This window comes from Ranitomeya variabilis, chromosome 2 (genome assembly GCF_051348905.1).
Source record: "Ranitomeya variabilis isolate aRanVar5 chromosome 2, aRanVar5.hap1, whole genome shotgun sequence".
Classification (NCBI taxonomy): Eukaryota; Metazoa; Chordata; class Amphibia; order Anura; family Dendrobatidae; genus Ranitomeya; species Ranitomeya variabilis.
This window is the reverse complement of record NC_135233.1, coordinates 69,730,420-69,750,395: the sequence shown is the minus strand read 5'-3', so window position 1 is coordinate 69,750,395 and position 19,976 is coordinate 69,730,420. Positions and strand designations below refer to the sequence as shown.

The 19,976-nt window shown below is 40.3% G+C and overlaps 1 protein-coding gene across 2 annotated transcripts in view; it reads right to left on the bottom strand.

Annotated features, from left to right (window-relative positions):
- The window catches only part of LOC143809096 (germ cell nuclear acidic protein-like), a 137,012-nt gene extending 123,737 nt beyond the window's left edge, over positions 1-13,275 (bottom strand). Inside the window, exons 1-14 of one of the 2 annotated variants that reach the window (XM_077292255.1) lie at positions 13,144-13,275; positions 12,654-12,741; positions 12,223-12,268; positions 12,070-12,137; positions 11,509-11,551; positions 11,360-11,421; positions 10,294-10,339; positions 10,061-10,205; positions 8,679-8,808; positions 7,916-8,123; positions 7,568-7,656; positions 7,226-7,286; positions 6,980-7,079; positions 4,570-4,824 (exon numbers count right to left, since the gene is read on the bottom strand). In XM_077292255.1, the coding sequence (XP_077148370.1) occupies positions 7,572-7,656; positions 7,916-8,123; positions 8,679-8,808; positions 10,061-10,205; positions 10,294-10,339; positions 11,360-11,421; positions 11,509-11,551; positions 12,070-12,137; positions 12,223-12,268; positions 12,654-12,741; positions 13,144-13,224 (1,002 nt within the window). In that variant the 5' untranslated portion in view covers positions 13,225-13,275 and the 3' untranslated portion in view covers positions 4,570-4,824; positions 6,980-7,079; positions 7,226-7,286; positions 7,568-7,571. Of the gene's footprint in view, positions 1-4,569; positions 4,825-6,979; positions 7,080-7,225; positions 7,287-7,567; positions 7,657-7,915; positions 8,124-8,678; positions 8,809-10,060; positions 10,206-10,293; positions 10,340-11,359; positions 11,422-11,508; positions 11,552-12,069; positions 12,138-12,222; positions 12,269-12,653; positions 12,742-13,143 lie in introns of those variants that run through there. The other variant, XM_077292253.1, reaches the window with a different exon arrangement.
- Positions 13,276-19,976: the final 6,701 nt, after the last annotated feature.

The window sequence follows — 19,976 nt, the reverse complement described above, 5'->3', positions numbered from 1 at the left end:
TCTCCCAAAACTCCTCTGGATCATCCAAATGCTCTCTAGCAAACTTCAGACGGGCCCGGACATGTACTGGCTTAAGCAGTGGGACACGTCTGGCACTGCAGGATCTGAGTCCATGGTGGCATAGTGTGTTACTTATGGTAGGCCTTGTTACATTGGTCCCAGCTCTCTGCAGTTCATTCACTAGGTCCCCCCGCGTGGTTCTGGGATTTTTGCTCACCGTTCTTGTGATCATTCTGACCCCACGGGGTGGGATTTTGCGTGGAGCCCCAGATCGAGGGAGATTATCAGTGGTCTTGAATGTCTTCCATTTTCTAATTATTGCTCCCACTGTTGATTTCTTCACTCCAAGCTGGTTGGCTATTGCAGATTCAGTCTTCCCAGCCTGGTGCAGGGCTACAATTTTGTTTCTGGTGTCCTTTGACAGCTCTTTGGTCTTCACCATAGTGGAGTTTGGAGTCAGACTGTTTGAGGGTGTGCACAGGTGTCTTTTTATACTGATAACAAGTTTAAACAGGTGCCATTACTACAGGTAATGAGTGGAGGAAAGAGGAGACTCTTAAAGAAGAAGTTACAGGTCTGTGAGAGCCAGAAATCTTGATTGTTTGTTTCTGACCAAATACTTATTTTCCACCATAATATGCAAATAAAATGATAAAAAAACAGACAATGTGATTTTCTGGATTTTTTTTTCTCAGTTTGTCTCCCATAGTTGAGGTCTACCTATGATGTAAATTACAGACGCCTCTCATCTTTTTAAGTGGTGGAACTTGCACTATTGCTGAATGACTAAATACTTTTTTTCCCCACTGTATAATGGCCCCACATATAGTCCTACACGTAATATAATGGCCCTACATATAGTCCTACAAATAATATAGTGGCCCCACATATAGTACTGCACATAATATAATGGCCCCATATATAGTCCTGCACATAATATAATGGCCCCACATATAGTCCTACACATAATATAATGGCCCCATATATAGTCCTGCACATAATATAATGGTCCCACATAGAGTCCTACACATATAATGGCCCCACATATAGTCCTACACGTAATATAATGGCCCCACATATAGTCCTACAAATAATGTAGTGGCCTCACATATAGTACTGCATATAATATAATGGCCCCATATATAGTCCTGCACATAATATAATGGCCCCACATATAGTCCTACACATAATATAATGGCCCCATATATAGTCATGCACATAATATAATGGTCCCACATACAGTCCTGCACACAATATATTGGCCCCACATATAGTCCTGCACATAATATAATGGCCCCACATATAGTCCTGCACATAATATAATGGCCCTACATATAGTCCTGCACATAATATAATGGCCCCATATATAGTCATGCACATAATATAATGGTCCCACATACAGTCCTGCACACAATATAGTGGCCCCACATATAGTCCTGCACATAATATAATGGCCCCACATACAGTCCTGCACATAATATAATGGCCCCACATATAGTCCTGCACATACAGTCATATGAAAAAGTTTGGGCACCCCTATTAATCTTAAGCTTAATGTTTTATAAAAATGGTTTATTTTGCAACAGCTATTTCAGTTTCATATATCTAATAACTGTTGGACACAGTAATGTTTCTGCCTTGAAATGAGGTTTATTGTACTAACAGAAAATGTGCAATCTGCATTCAAACAAAATTTGACATGTGCATAAGTATGGGCACCCTTATCATTTTCTTGTTTTAAATACTCCTACCTACTTTTTACTGACTTACTAAAGCACTTTTTTTTGGTTTTGTAACCTTATTGAGTTTTGAACTTCATAGCCAGTTGTATGCAATCATGAGAAAAGCTACTTAAAGTGGCCACTTGCAAGTTGTTCTCCTGTTTGAATCTCCTCCGAAGAGTGGCATCATGGGCCCCTCAAAACAACTGTCAAATGATCTGAAAACAAAGATTATTCAACATAGTTGTTCAGGGGAAGGATACAAAAAGCTGTCTCAGAGATTTAACCTGTCAATTTCCACTGTGAGGAACATAGTAAGGAAATGGAAGAACACAGGTACAGTTCTTGTTAAGGCCAGAAGTGGCAGGCCAAGAAAAACATCAGAAAGGCAGAGAAGAAGAATGGTGAGATCAGTCAAGGACAATCCTCAGACCATCTCCAGAGAGCTACAGCATCAACTTGCTGCAGATGGTGTCAATGTGCATCGGTCAACTATACAACGCACTGTGTTTTTTTGCCGCCATGCATAAAGCCTTTTTGTATTACCAAACAACTCAATCTTGGTTTCATGAGTCCACAGGACCTTCTTCCAAAAAGAAATTGGCTTCTCCAAATGTGCTTTTGCATACCTCAACCGACTCTGTTTGTGGCGTGCTTGCAGAAACGGCTTCTTTCGCATCACTCTCCCATACAGCTTCTCCTTGTGCAAAGTGCGTTGTATAGTTGACCGATGCACAGTGACACCATCTGCAGCAAGTTGATGCTGCAGCTCTCTGGAGGTGGCCTGAGGATTGTCCTTGACTGATCTCACCATTCTTCTTCTCTGCCTTTCTGATGTTTTTCTTGGCCTGCCACTTCTGGCCTTAACAAGAACTGTACCTGTGTTCTTCCATTTCCTTACTATGTTCCTCACAGTGGAAATTGACAGGTTAAATCTCTGAGACAGCTTTTTGTATCCTTCCCCTGAACAACTATGTTGAATAATCTTTGTTTTCAGATCATTTGACAGTTTTTTTTGAGGAGCCCATGATGCCACTCTTCGGAGGAGATTCAAACAGGAGAACAACTTGCAAGTGGCCACTTTAAGTAGCTTTTCTCATGATTGCATACACCTAGCTATGAAGTTCAAAGCTCAATGCGGTTACAAAACCAAAAAAAGTGCTTTAGTAAGTCAGTAAAAAGTAGGTAGGAGTATTTAAAACAAGAAAATGATAAGGGTGCCCATACTTATGCACCTGTCAAATTTTGTTTGAATGCAGATTGCACATTTTCTGTTAGTACAATAAACCTCATTTCAAGGCAGAAACATTACTGTGTCCAACAGTTCATATGACTGTAATATAATGGTCCCACATATAGTCCTGCTCATAATATAATGGCCTCACATATAGTCCTGCTCATAATATAATGGCCTCACATATAGTCCTGCACATAATATATTGGCCCCATATACAGTCCTGCACATAATATAATGGCCCCACATATAGTCCTGCGCATAATATAATGGCCCCACATACAGTCCTACACATAATATAATGGCCCCATATACAGTCCTGCACATAATATAATGGCCCCATATACAGTCCTGCACATAATATAATGGCCCCACATATAGTCCTGCACATAATATTATGGCCCCACATATAGTCCTGCACATAGTTTAATGGCCCCACACGACATGGAGCAAAAGACACCGATGGGGGTGTCAATGCGAGAAAGACGGCAAAACCGCCAGCAAAACCACTTCTGGACGGTTACCCTGCCTGTGCCGGACTGGGGTGTGTTTCGGTCCAGAGTACGGGCGGTGCTTTCATTTTGCCAGTAACTTGTCTGCACAGACCTCTGCAGGATAGGAGCTTAACCGCAGCTTATTTTTCTTGGATGTGTTTTACCTTTATGTTTTTGTCAAGGTTTTGGTTTCTTTTTTTTTCTTGATTTTGTGGTGCATGATTTATTTTTTTTTAGCAGAAATGTTAATTTTAGTTTTTTTCATATTTCCACTTCTTTCATATCTGTAATGGAGACTCCTTTAGGAAAAAAAAAGCAAAATGCTGCTCTGAATATTCTGATTATAAGGCCGGGATCACACACAGCGAGATACGGCCAAGTCTTGCAGGTTAAAACTAAGCTCTGGCACCGGCACTCCAGAGCGGAGCGTGCGGTTACATAGCAATACATGGAGCTACACGCTCCGCTCCACAGTGCCGGTGCCAGAGCTTGTTTTTAACCTGCGAGACTCGGCCGTATCTCGCTGTAGTGTGACTCCGGCCTAATTGTGGAAAACTGACAGTAAAGTAGGGTCTTCTATGCGCCGATGGTGGCTGTGGTGGGACCACTCGTGACTGCAGAGGATCCAGCTGAGGCGGTGGGGTTGTGCCACGATTACATGATCTCACACCAGCGGGAGATCAAGTCAGGAAAAATAATACATAGCAAATATAGGTAAACTGACTGAACAGAGAACTAGTCTGAACTGGTGCGTAACGAAAAAAGACTTACATAGCAAATAGATCAATGGCTGCACTCAAATTTACCTATATCTCCTATGAACACCAGGCACGGGCTGGAATCCACAGGAGAATCATCATGACGGGCAGGGTGGTCATCAGCAGACCACGATCACTTCACTGGGGCACCAATGGACACATTGAACGGTGGACCCCCCTGCTGGTGCACATTAAATGATATTGTCACAGATTGACAGTGGCATTTAACAGTTTATCAGCCGCAGACAGAGCTCCGCTCTTCGAGGCAGATGATGGCTGAATAGCACAAGTAGACAACATTGATTGTAATATGTTTAGCAACAGCCATCGATCTTCAGAACAAAATCCAAAACTATAAAGAATTAATAGATTTATTTTTATTGATATTTATATCTAACTCAGAAAAATTTGAAACAAAACAATATGACTATTAATGTACACATGTCCAAAGCCATATCCATTGCTGGGCAGCTCTGAAAAAACACATGTAGAGATTCTCCAGGTCTTGGAAACTGCATCTGATCATGTTCTCAGCGCAGGTCGGTGCAGATTTTCACCTTTTTCTTCCAAGATGTGTCATGCCTGTATAGAAGCGAAAAGTCGCCTTTCTCATTAACCTGAAAAGAATTAAGACATGTTTTTAATAAACTTGACAATATGTACTGGTTATCAAATTAAACAAACTCTGCAAAGTAAACTTCATCATTATATTTGTGGTCATCAGGTGAAGTAGAAATAGACATGAAATATTGCATTATGCACTGCTCAAAAAAAATAAAGGGAACACTAAAATCCCACATCCTAGATATCATTGAATGAAATATTCCAGTTGTAAATCTTTATTCATTACATAGTGGAATGTGTTCAGAACAATAAAACCTAAAAATGATCAACGTAAATCACAACCAATATCCCACAGAGGTCTGGAGTTGGAATGATGCTCAAAATCAAATTGGAAAGTTAAGTTACAGGCTGATCCAACTTCAGTGAAAATGCCTCAAGACAAGGAAATTACACTCAGTAGTGTGTGGCCTCCACGTGCCTGTATGATCTCCCTACAACACCTGGGCATGCTCCTGATGAGGCAGCGGATGGTCTCCTGCGGGATCTCCTCCCAGACCTGGACTAAAGCATCCACCAACTCCTTCACAGTCTGGTGCAACGTGACATTGGTGGATGGAGCTAGATGATGTCCCAGATGTGTTCAGTCGGATTCAGGTCTGGGGAAAGGTCGGGTCAGTCCATAGCTTCAATGCCTTCATCTTGCAGGAACTCCTGACACACTCCAGCCACATGAGGTCAGGCATTGTCCTGCATTAGGAGGAACCCAGGACCAACCGCACCAGCATATGGTCTCACAAGGGGTCTGAGGATCTCATCTCGGTACCTAATGGCAGTCAGGCTACCTCTGGCGAGCACATGGAGGGCTGTGTGGCCCAAAGAAATGCCACCCCACACCATTACTGACCCACTGCGCCAAACAGGTCATGCTGAAGGATTTTGCAGGCAGCATGTCGCTCTCCACGGCATGTCCAGACTCTGTCACATCTGTCACATGTGCTCAGTGTGAACCTGCTTTCATCTGTGAAGAGCATAGTGCCCCAGTGGTGAATTTGCCAATCCTGGTGTTCTGTGGCAAATGCTAAGCGTCCTGCACGGTTTTGGGCTGTGAGCACAACTACCATCTGTGGACATCGGGCACTCAGACCATGGTCATGGAGTCGTTTCTAACCGTTTGTGCAGACACATGCACATTTGTAGCCTGCTGGAGGTTACTTTACAGGACTCTGGCAGTGTTCCTCCTGTTCCTCCTTGCACAAAGGCTGAGGTTGTGGTCCTGCTGCTGTGTTGTTGCCCTCCTACTGCCCCCTCCATGTCTCTTGGTGTACTGGCCTGTCTTCTGGTAGCACCTCCAGCCTCTGGACACTACACTTACAGAAACAGCAAACCATCTTGCCACAGCTCAAATTGATGTGCCATCCTGGATGAGCTGCACTACCTGAGCCACTTGTGTGGGTTGTAGAGTCCGTCTCATGCTGTCACGAGTGTGAGAGCACAACCAACATTCAATAGTGACCAAAACATCAGCCAGAAAGCATTGGTACTGAGATGTGGTCTGTGGTCCCCACCAGCAGGACCGCTCCTTTATAGGGGTTGTCTTGATAGTTGCCAATAATTTCCATCTGTTGTCTATTCCATTTGCACAACAGCATGTGAAATTTATTGTCAGTGTTGCTTCCTAAGTGGAGAGTTTGATTTCACAGAAGTTTGATTTCCTTGGAGTTATATTCTGTTGTGTAAGTGTTCCCTTTATTTTTTGAGTACTGTATATTGTCTACAAAAAAGGCCAATTTGCAAATTGAACATAAGAAGTTGCCAATATTAGTGTAATGATAGAAAAATGCAACATGAATCATACGACTGGTGAGAGCACTCACAAGAGATCTATACGACATGTAATGTTTGAGGGACTTATCTCGCCCCTCAGATTGTGTGTTCGCGATTCCTCCACAGCAGTAGGCTAATAACTTTCATCATTTCCTTCTTTTCTCAACCAGAATTAATAAATTGTTCAGCAAGAAAAAATAATAATTATTAGAAATAAATCCAGTAATAAAAACCATATTGCATTTCTTCTATTATTACACCTTGCTTACATTATCATGTCCGCACTGTTGCACTTCTTTAAAACAAGAATGATTATTACTTACAATGATTTATTATTGACATGAAGAACATATATGAATAGAGGAAAAACACAGAAATATTTACCTGGAAAATACAGGCTGGAAGCTTTGTGTCAATCAGAATAGGTGGATTCTGGATGTTTGCTGTTAGCTGCTTGTGATGAAGACGTCAACTGATTGTGTCCCTACGTGGTGAAAAAAGGCAAAATATATAAAAGTATTTAAACTTTGCTAAAATTCCAGTAAGAGACTAAATTAGAGACTCCAAATCTTAATATTGTAAAAATCACTTATTACTGATTGCTGACGATAGTGGAGGATTCGTTCTTACCTTCATCACAGGTAGATGAGATGACGATATTCAGACAAATCTCAATGTTCAAATAATGAACCTGAAAATATAAAGAAAAATAATTACATCCAACAAAGCTTAAAATCATAGAAGGTTTTCCAAAGCATTGTAGATAATTGCTGAGAATTGTCAATCATTCCTTATTCAGCAAGTTATGGGAAATGTAACCAGGTTTATCTGGTAACCTATGAGGACGGATTCTGAATCTTTGCTGCTAATTACTTGTGCTGGTGATGAGCACAGATATTGTCTCGCTACTCAGGAGAACTTTAAATTATAAAGAAACAAAATTAGAGACTAAATATTCTGAAGGATAGTTACATGTTTAGCTGATGGATAGTTGACGTAATCGGCCTCCGCACTTGCGGCAGTGAAGTTTATTGTCACGTATTTTTCTAAAACGCCCAATTCTGCAAAGATAAGAGGAATATTGGTTACTGGACTGGAATGAACGTTCATTAATACCAAGGATTTTATTAGAAAGAAGAAATTGAAATCAATATATAAAGAACTGGCCCCAGCACAGGAAATAAAACATTAACCCTACAGCCCCCGACGTCAGTCCGCTCTGATAGAAGTAAAGTATAAAAGCATTATACCAACAGAACCGCACTGACGTCTCCGCAGTGATTGTGTTTCATGAGGAGATAAATCATAAAATCTACTTACTGTTTATCACACTGGGAGCATTTGTAATTGTAGTAATAGTGGATGGTATAATTGTGATATTTTGTCAATTTTGGCAGCTCGGGATGGATACGTTTCACCCGTCTTGTGAAAGCCTGCCACATCGTTCCATGGTCGTCATTGCGTTCACCGCAGATTATCCAAACAGCGGCATGGCACATCTCGTGCGCAAGTATGGCTCGTACTCGGTCTAAAATAAGAGTTTACACAGTTATGAGGAAATCTGAGTACACCCTGATTGAACTGTTTGGTTTTACATATCAGGACAAAATATATCTTGAGATGAACAACACGTGACAAGTCAACCGTGCCATTTATTTTCCTGAAAACTACTTCAAAATGCAGAAGCAGAGAGTGAAAAATAAGTGCACCCCATGAATCAATAGTTTTTAGAATCATCTTTAGCAGCAATAACTTGAAGTTGCATCAATGGTGTCCTTAACTTATCACACATTGCTCTTGCATTTTGGCCTACTTCTTGTTAAGTAAATAGTGTTGTAGTATTTTTATCATGTTGTTTTCTGAGATTGTATTTCCCTACTTTTAGGACCTTCTATGGACCAGGTGCTTTTTTAAGTTTCTCCTGATATGTAAAATATTAGAATTCAAAGAGGGTGTACTTAGTTTTTCTTATGACATTATGTACAGGGAGGTTATACGATGTACTACATCACAAGTAGCAGTTTTTTGCCCTGTATACAGGTTGTCTTATAAAGCTGCAGGATGGATGTGATGAGAAACCTACCGACAGAATCACAGACTTTTTCAGAAAGCTCAATCACTGAGTAGCGGCGGTCGTCAATCAGCTTTTGGTTGCATTGGCCGGCTGCTGATGTCAGCCTCTTGCTCCACAAAATGTCCATTTTCACAGGGAGCTAAAATAGAAGAAACAAATTCCATTACATCTGTAAACTTTTTTTTACCCCAATCTTACAAAGTACCCAACTCTCATTTGTGATTTACCGCACGGTCTACTAGTATGGGGTATAGGGTCTACCGAGAAGTCCAAGATGTGAGAATAAAAATAAACTTATTCTAAAATGTAAAAATATCAACTAAATGGTTTTTATATACTGTAAAAATCCTGTGAACTTCAAGCCAAAAGTTGCTAATCTTTTTGTCTCTGCATGGTGGACCATCTAAGGTTTCCACTCATCCCACAGATAAGAGGGTGATGACATTTACCAAACTAAGTGACATTTACTTGAAATATTCAATAACTATTTCAGACACATAACAAAGGGGTTAGGATTAGTGTTGAGCATTCCGATACCGCAAGTATCGGGTATCGGCCGATACTTGCGGTATCGGAATTCCGATACCGAGTTCTGATACTTTTGTGGTATCGGGAATCGGTATCGGATCCATATTAATGTGTAAAATAAAGAATTAAAATAAAAAATATTGATATACTCACCTCTCCGGAGGCCCCTGCACCTTACCGCTGTTAACCGGCAGCCTCCTTTGCTTAAAATGAGCGCGTTTAGGGCCTTCCATGATGTCACGGCTTCTGATTGGTCGCGTGCCACTCATGTGACCGCCACGCGACCATTCACAAGCCACGACGTCATTCTCAGGCCCTAAACTCCTCATTCTAGGAATTTAGGACCTGAGAATGACGTCGCGGCTTGTGATTGGTCGCGTGGAGGTCACATGAGCGGCACGCGACCAATCAGAAGCCGTGACGTCATGGAAGGCCCTAAATGCGCTCATTTTAAGCAAAGGAGGCTGCCGGTTAACAGCGGTATGGTGCAGGGGCCTCCGGAGAGGTGAGTATATCAATATTTTTTATTTTAATTCTTTATTTTACACATTAATATGGATCCCAGGGCCTGAAGGAGAGTTTCCTCTCCTTCAGACCCTGGGAACCATCAGGATACCTTCCGATACTTGGTGTCCCATTGACTTGTATTAGTATCGGGTATCGGTATCAGCGATATCCGATACTTTTCGGGTATCGGCCGATACTATCCGATACCGATACTTTCAAGTATCGGACGGTATCGCTCAACACTAGTTAGGATGCCTTAAAGAAAGTTGGAGCCATTTTTCTTGGAATCTATTGTTTAAAGGGGAGATAATAGAGAAGTTATGTATCACCCAGAAACCCATGATAAGATGTGATACCTGATTATCGAAGACTGTCCTGTTGTACAGATCGTATAGTCGTTCTACCAGCTCTTTCTTTTTTTCCTGGAAGTTGGTAACATAGATGGAAGTAGGAGAAACAATGTCTTCCAGGAAACAGCCGGGGTCGTTGCATTGTAGTGTCCTTGGAAAGATAAGGAATCATATATAAACCCACAGGAAACATCTTACCTAGTTCATGGCTTTATATAGAGGTAGATGCCATAACTTACCTCTCCTCTCTATCGGGGCTCTCCTCCCTACCAGATGGTAATTTTTCTACAAAGAAATATGGAAAAGTGAAAATAATTTTTATACGGCTCAAATCACACGTTAGTATGCAGGTCCATACTAGAGAGAGATCTATACATATAGAGTGTAGAGCACTAATAAGAGTATGAATATGGGATCAGACCAGAGCAGAACACATAGCTGACCAGACCACCAGAAATCCACAGGATCATCCATTGGGATCAGGTTCAACAACAACAGGGCCCATACATTTTCATGGACGTCTATCCCTCCTGTTGCTCAGGTAATCTATCCTTATTAATGATGTATGTGGTCAGTACAAGATGAGAAGTGAACATGTCCTCAATGGCCAGAGGGTGGACCATCAAATGGTAGGGGTCCATTCTCTGGGGCCTTCATGTAAAATAAGACTAGAGGTCCTGTCACCTCATTTGCTGATGCATGGTAGCCTCTATTGGTTTTAATGGAGATGTGGGATTCCTTGTGCAGGGCTTTCTCTATTGATGTCTATTGGAATAACAAAAAGAGACAAGAAAATGTATTCCACATCAGTAATAAATTCTATAGGGACAACAATGGCCATAAGTCAACATGGCAGTGAGTTGTTCTCCCAATATGGAATTGTCCGAAAGATAGGACCCACACCAATCAAGCATGTGTAAAATAGGATTACCTCTGTAAGGTATCTATAATTTAACCCATTAACAGCCATGTACAGTGCTCATCAGTAGAGAATGAATGGAGAGGGCTCAGGATTTTAGCCCACCTCTTTCATGGCAGATGATGGTTGTGTCATTCAGTCATCATCTACCTCTAACAGCCGAGAGTGGATTGGAGCTCCACCTGCTTCTGTTAACCTGTTAAATGCTGCTGTCATTCTCTGACAGTGGCATTTACAGCACATTTCCCAGGTGGCTCACTGTTCCAACTCCAGATCAGCGCCCTTGTAATTGTTCAATTTAGAAACTGACCTGTGACAGTACAGAAAACTCATTGTTATTTCTACAATAACATAAACCTGGATTGTGTCTAGAAATGATAACTTACTAGTATATGAGGAAGTTCCTGCCCTATTGAAATCGTCATCTTCATTAGTGCTGTAATAGGAGCTGTGAAATAAATGTAACAGAATATGAGCCACCATTAATCATTAATCCCCATCATGTATCTAGTAATGGAGGAGATGTAAGTCTTACCAGGTGGAACTGTCCGGATCATCTGAAGTTGGTAAAATCAGATCTGTGGGGGCAACACAACATAAATCTCTTATTAGACTATTGTAATAGCAAAGACTGAGGCTCAATATCAAATAAATAAATTCTAATAAAGTATCCAGTGTACCCCTATATGTATATGGGGCAAATAATCACATTCAGCTACAGTGACCTGCCCAGTGCACGGCCATCATCAATCCCCAAATCCCATTTCTGGCTGACTTAAGAGCAATAATAATAATATAATAATAATAATCTCTTTATATAGCGCCAACAGAGCAACTGCATGAATAATGTTCTAGACCAAATGATAAAAAGAAATGTTGTTCTCCCAATATGGAAATGTCCCAGACATTGGACCCGCACCAATAAAGCTTGTCTAAAATAGGATTACCCCTTTAGTGTAATTTTAATTTAATAATGCACAGACCCTTCTATAATTTGCCTTTAATTGCTACATTTGGAAACTGATCTGTGACAGTACAGAAAATTCAGTGTTCTTTCTACAATAACCCCGGATGGTATCTAGAAATGATAACTTACTGTTATATGTGGAAGTTCCTGCCCTATTGAAATCATCATCATCATCAATAAGAATGATGGCATCGGAGCTGTGGAATAAATGTAACAGGTAATGAGCCACCATTAATCATTACTCCCCATCATGTACTTAGTAATGGAGAAGACGTGTCTTACCAGTTGGTACTGTCCGGACCATGGTCTGTAGGTGGTAAACTCAGATCTGTGGGGGAAACACAACATAAATCTCTTATTAGAAATTTGTAATAGGAAAGACTGAGGCTCAATATAAAAAGAAATAAATCCTAATAAAGTATCCAGTGTTTTCCTATACATGGGGCAAAAAATCACATTCAGCTACAGTGACCCGCACTGTACATGGCCACCATCAGAAGAAATCCCCAAATCCCATTTCTATCTGACTTTATAAATCCTGCATAAATATTCCTGACCAAATGCTGAAAAGAAATGGTTAATATGAGCTCATTTACTGTAGGCGTACAATATACATAAATCCAAGCCCTGACCACAACGTGCGATCTGCACCCAATGACTACAATGTGCCATCGATATGTATCAGAGCCTTTACTGGATTAGGGGTACAGTACCTGGTAAACTCGGGGTCGGGCCCGAATTGAAGCCACTGATGTTTTCTTGGCCTGGAGACCTTGGAATTGGCCTCTTTCTTGGATGAGACTGAAAAAATGACAAACATGTCAGATAGATTCTATAACCATGAACATCTCCAATCTATAATCTTACTCCATATTCCCCTGATTACAGGTAGACACCGATATGAATGTGGTTTCCATTGTCCTGTGCTTATTTCCTGTACAGAGTATGACGGGGGTACCGGACACCAATGGTTAGGATATGGATAGGGGCGGTGGTGACATTTATGTGTCCTCATACAATATTATTATGCATCCTGTATATGGACATATTGTCACCAATATTACAAGTGAGGGCAGCCTTTACTCTGCAAACATGATCCCAATTATCACCCCATCTACTCGGAGCTATATTTTCTGTCCCACCATCTTCTTTTGAACTTTTATCCCAAATATATTTTAGTTAAGAATATAAAATGATACTCACCTGACTGAAGTCGTCATCATCACTGTTGTCCTCGATGTCAGAGAGAACTATAATACGCTTAAATCGCTTTCTTGGCATCATATTTGCACAAGTCACTCACAACACTCCTCTCTCCACAAACCCTCAACGGAACCCTGGATGACGGGGCATTCTATATCGTCCAGCCCTTTGTGACGTCATTAGAATGCTGCAGTTGTTGCTCGTTTTTTGTATTTTACAACTTTATTTAATTATACAAAACATACTGTACAAATACAAAAAGAGGAAATCAGATAAAAACAACAATCTTCCTAATTACTTCACTCCTGACCTTTTCCCAGTTGTTCAGAAAAAATAATTATAAATAACCCCACATAAACCAACATTAAAAAATAAAGAAACCCCCACTAATGTTTAAGCTGCTGATTATCGCTCTCCCCTGAGTTTAATGCTCTCCACTACATTTTTTCCCAATTGTTCTCCCAATTTTCAAAATTTTATGAGGGGCAAAACCGCACCCCGTCATATTTTATAAGTCTCTTATGTAATTTCTTCTATTCTGTAATGCTCCATTATTCCTTATCCATTTCCTAACGAAATCCACTCTTGCTATATAAAGCCGCCTACTTATGACTCTTCTTCCTCATTTCATCTCTTCCGCTCCAAAGAGAAGTTTTAATATTGTTGACTTGATCTCAATGGAGAACTAAGTCCCCAGTTTCCCCCTATATCTTCATACCCTCTGATAAATGTATCAAATCGGCCCTTGTGTCTTACACAGTTTACAAGTATTGTCCGCATTCTTCTTCATTCTGTATAATGCTTGGTGAAAATAATGGGATCAACTGGGTCAATGTATGAATTTACTGATTGACGTCCCACTTATGTATATGTGTATATATATATATATATATATATATATATATAAACTCTAACATTTACCCCATACACTAATCTTACTCTCAAAGATAAAATTATACATGTAACCTACAGTCATTAGTGTATAAATATATTTATTACATTATGGCATATTGTATATTATGTAGAAGGTTGTCATTTTTTGGAATGTGAAGCAATCAATAAGTAATCCATTCCTCTGTGAGAGGTGATGTGAAAGTTATTTGATTCCTTCATACTCTTCACTGCTTGTTGAATCTGACAATATCTAAAATTGTGCACTTTACTTAAAGGGGTTTTCCCATGAAAAATGTTCACTTTAATCAAATTGAGAATTGAGATACTGATTTGGCTTTTATCCTAAGTCATATTGCACGAGTCGTTAAAGGGTTGATTGTGACTTGGAGGATCGCTACTTCCAACAGGTGGCGATATAGAGTTAAGTCCTCTTTTTCTCAGAAGAGGCAAATTGCATTGCACGGCGAAAAAGCCTCCTTACCTTGACAAGCCAGCTGGTATGTCACTCTCCATAAGGAGAAATGTTACCCCTTAGACCCCATTTAATCCATACATCTATAATAATAATTTCTACAATTGGATGTGTTTTAAAATAATGTTCCTGTGCTGAGACAATCTTATAAATGTGCCTTCTGTGTACTGTGTAATGGCTATGTCCGACAGTACAGGGACATGGTCTGATCATCCTCTGGGCGGGGAGGAAGCAAAAGAGAGGAAACAGACATTACTGCACAGGATAGCAAATTCTTTCTTTGAGGTAAAATGTTTTTTAAAATCAGGGAAATGCTTTATCTCATAAAAAGAATCAGATGTGATCCCGAGCTACACTGTCTGTATATTCTCTTTTGCTTCCCCCCTGCCCAGGAGATGTGGTATGATCAGACCATGTTCCTGTATGGTCAGACACAGCCATTACACAGTACACAGCAGGGGCACATTTATAAGATTATCTCAACACAGGAACATTTTATCTAAACACATCCAATTGTGGAAATTATTATTATTCCAATATGTATTGATTAAAATCAGTTTTAATATTAACTTTGGGAGAAAATCCCTCTAAGCTAACCTGTGTTTCCGGGGCCAGACTGGGTCTGAAAATCAGCCCTGGCACACAAGCCAAAGCAGCCCACATTCAAATCAATTAACTAGGAGTGTATCTTTTCTATGCAGCCTTTTCTGTACAGTTTGTGGGTGAGAACACTAATGGAGTTAAATAGGTGAAGAATGATAATGTATGTCCTTCCTTGTCTTTAAATGTTGGGAGATATGGTGTTGTGTGACTGCGCCTATGCCCCATGACCTTGCTGACATTTTTGGTTTTGAAAAGAGAAAAAATCACAGCATGCTGTGAGTGGCTCCTATATTCCGATCACGCGCATCCATGCAAGTCTATGGGTGCATAAGATGGAGAAATGAAGTTCTCCGTCTCCTCCGTACCTTTGATACTATTATATCATGCGAGAGAATCAGATCACCGTAAACTGACACTGATCAAACTCGGATCAGAGTGTGATCAGTCGTTACCATAATCGATCTCTGGGAATCATCAATCGTGTGAACGAGTCCACATAAAGAAAAAATTAAAGGGGTTGTCCCCCTAAATGGCCAGTCCTCCAGCCAGATTTACACCAGGAGCTTATTTGGCCAAGAAGATCTGACTTATATAGGGACTGATTGTCCAGCACTGATTACCTAACCTTAGGATAGGTCATCATGTCTGATTGGTGTTGGTGAAACGCCTGGCACCACCGCAGGTCAGTTGTTCTCAGTGCCGATGGGAACTTATCAGTTACTGAACTGCATAGCACAGTTCATAATACTATATATTGGCCACAACCGGGTTCGGCACATCTGCCCCTTTATTTGAATAGATACCAAATGAGCAGTACCTGGCCAGTCCTGCACATAATATAATGGCCCCATATAAAGTCCTGCACATAATAAAATGGCCCCACATATAGTCCTACACATAATATAATGGCCCCACATATAGTCCTGCACATAATATAATGGTCCCACATATAGTCCTGCACATAATATAATGGCCCCACATATAGTCCTGCACATAATATAATGGCCCCACATATAGTCCTACACATAATATAATGGTCCCACATATAGTCCTGCACATAATATAATGGCCCCACATATAGTCCTGCACATAATATAATGGCCCCACATATAGTCCTACACATAATATAATGGCCCCACATATAGTCCTACACATAATATAATGGCCCTACATATAGTCCTGCATATAATATAATGGCCACACATATAGTCCTGCACATAATATAATGGCCCCACAAATAGTCCTGCACATAATATAATGGCCCCACATATAGTCCTGCACATAATATAATGGCCCCATATAAAGTCCTGCACATAATATAATGGCCCCACATATAGTCCTGCACATAATATAATGGTCCCACATATAGTCCTGCACATAATATAATGGCCCCACATATAGTCCTGCACATAATATAATGGCCCCACATATAGTCCTACACATAATATAATGGTCCCACATATAGTCCTGCACATAATATAATGGCCCCACATATAGTCCTGCACATAATATAATGGCCCCACATATAGTCCTACACATAATATAATGGCCCCACATATAGTCCTACACATAATATAATGGTCCCACATATAGTCCTGCACATAATATAATGGCCCCACATATAGTCCTGCACATAATATAATGGCCCCACATATAGTCCTGCACATAATATAATGGCCCTACATACAGTCCTGCACATAATATAATGGCCCCACATATAGTCCTGCACATAATATAATGGCCCCACATATAGTCCTACACATAATATAATGGTCCCACATATAGTCCTGCACATAATATAATGGCCCCACATATAGTCCTACACATAATATAATGGTCCCACATATAGTCCTGCACATAATATAATGGTCCCACATATAGTCCTGCACATAATATAATGGCCCCACATATAGTCCTACACATAATATAATGGCCACACATATAGTCCTACACATAATATAATGGTCCCACATATAGTCCTGCACATAATATAATGGCCCCACATATAGTCCTGCACATAATATAATGGCCCCACATATAGTCCTGCACATAATATAATGGCCCCACATATAGTCCTGAACATAATATAATGGCCCCACATATAGTCCTACACATAATATAATGGCCACACATATAGTCCTGCACATAGTATAATGGCCCCACATATAGTCCTGCACATAATATAATGGCCCCACATACAGTCCTGCACATAATATAATGGCCCCACATATAGTCCTGCACATAATATAATGGCCCTACATATAGTCCTGCACATAATATAATGGTCCCACATACAGTCCTGCACATAATATAATGGCCCCACATATAGTCCTACACATTATATAATGGCTCCACATATAGTCCTGCATATAATATAATGGCCACACATATAGTCCTGCACATAATATAATGGCCCCACAAATAGTCCTGCACATAATATAATGGCCCCACATACAGTCCTGCACATAATATAATGGCCCCATATATAGTCCTGCACATAATATAATGATCTCACATATAGTAATGCACATAATATAATGGTCCCATATACAGTCCTGCACATAATATAATGGCCCCACATATAGTCCTACACATAATATAATGGCCCCACATATAGTCCTGCACATAATATAATGACCCCACATATAGTCCTGCACATAATATAATAGCCCCACATATAGTCCTGCACATAATATAATGGCCCCACATATAGTCCTGCACATAATATAATGGCCCCACATATAGTCCTGCACATAATATAATGGCCCCACATATAGTCCTGCACATTATATAATGGCTCCACATATAGTCCTACACATAATATAATGGCCCCACATATAGTCCTGCACATAATATAATAGCCCCACATATAGTCCTGCACATAATATAATGGCCCCACATACAGTCCTACACATAATATAATGGCCCCACATATAGTCCTGCACATTATATAATGGCTCCACATATAGTCCTGCACATAATATAATGGCCCCACATATAGTCCTGCACATAATATAATTGCCCCACATATAGTCCTACACATAATATAATGACCCCACATATAGTCCTGCACATAATATAATGGCCCCACATATAGTCCTACACATAATATAATGGCCCTACATATAGTCCTACACATAATATAATGACCCTACATATAGTCCTGCACATAATATAATGGCCCCACATATAGTCCTGCACATAATATAATGGCCCCACATATAGTCCTGCACATTATATAATGGCTCCACATATAGTCCTGCACATAATATAATGGCCCCACATATAGTCCTGCACATAATATAATGGCTCCACATATAGTCCTGCACATAATATAATGGCCCCATATATAGTCCTGCACATAATATAATGGCCCCACATATAGTCCTGCACATAATATAATGGCCCCACATATAGTCCTGCACATTATATAATGGCTCCACATATAGTCCTGCACATAATATAATGGCCCCACATATAGTCCTGCACATAATATAATGGCCCCACATATAGTCCTGCACATTATATAATGGCTCCACATATAGTCCTGCACATAATATAATGGCCCCACATATAGCCCTGCACATAATATAATGGCCCCACATAAGGTCCTGCACATAATATAATGGCCCCACATATAGTCCTACACATAATATAATGGCCCTACATATAGTCCTACACATAATATAATGACCCCACATATAGTCCTGCACATAATATAATGGCCCCACATATAGTCCTGCACATAATATAATGGCCTCACATATAGTCCTGCACATAATATAATGGCCCCACATATAGTCCTGCACATTATATAATGGCTCCACATATAGTCCTGCACATAATATAATGGCCCCACATATATAGTATAGCAAAACCGCCAGCAAAGCCACTTCTGGAAAACGACCGCCTACATTCTTGCTGAAGCCTGGGAAATCTGGGTGGCTGCATTAGAAGGTGTGGACATAACCTTACTGATCTTTTAGCCATAAATGTCCCTGATAACAGGGCCAAGGATCACTGAATACATTGCCATCCACAATGATCCCTATCATCCTTCTGTGTGAAGCACCAGAACATGTCCATTTACTATTGACATACAGGTCTATAGTGAAGCTTCATTGTTGTGTGTTATATAAATGTATAGAGTGAGACTGACGTGTATTCGTTCCCATATACACATGTGTTTGCCATACTCCCCTCATTTCTGTACCATTAGTGTAATGCCACTTTCATACATCTGGAACAGTAAAACTCCCAGCTAACTAGCCTGTGCTCCATTGATAAGATGCTGTAGCTTAGAATTTGTCAGCCCTGACTTTTTAACTTTCATGCTTTTAAACCCTCATTCTTTATCTCCCTGAGACAAGAAGGACATCAAGTTCCAGCATTCGCTAGGATAGAAGTTAATGAAGCAGAACAAGCTCAGCTGTCTTTGATGGCCCTAAACCATCTGGTAACCTTATTAGAAAACAGTCTCCTTTTCTTCTTTGACTTTTCCATTTCACTTTTGTCTTTCCTCCACTTTTAGAACATCATTTTGGCAATTTCGATTCCGCAAACTCGTTTCCCAGCAAGCATCTTTGTGTGTTTTCGAAAAACAAAATATTGGCACAAGCTGCAGATTGACAGGATCTCATGCCAAAAGACTCGGAAGTAGGTGAATGCTGTTGACTGTATAGCTTAGTCTGAGAACATTTCTCCATTGACAAAGTCGGGATATCTTGCCAAAGTACGAGAGCTCCAAATCTCAGTAGCGGGGTCCAAAATCTGATAAAACAGTTACTAAACCGCAATATGTATAGGCTGTAAATCCACACCCTGGGGCTCTGCGTGGCTTGTCTTTTATGTAAGGAAAACGCGA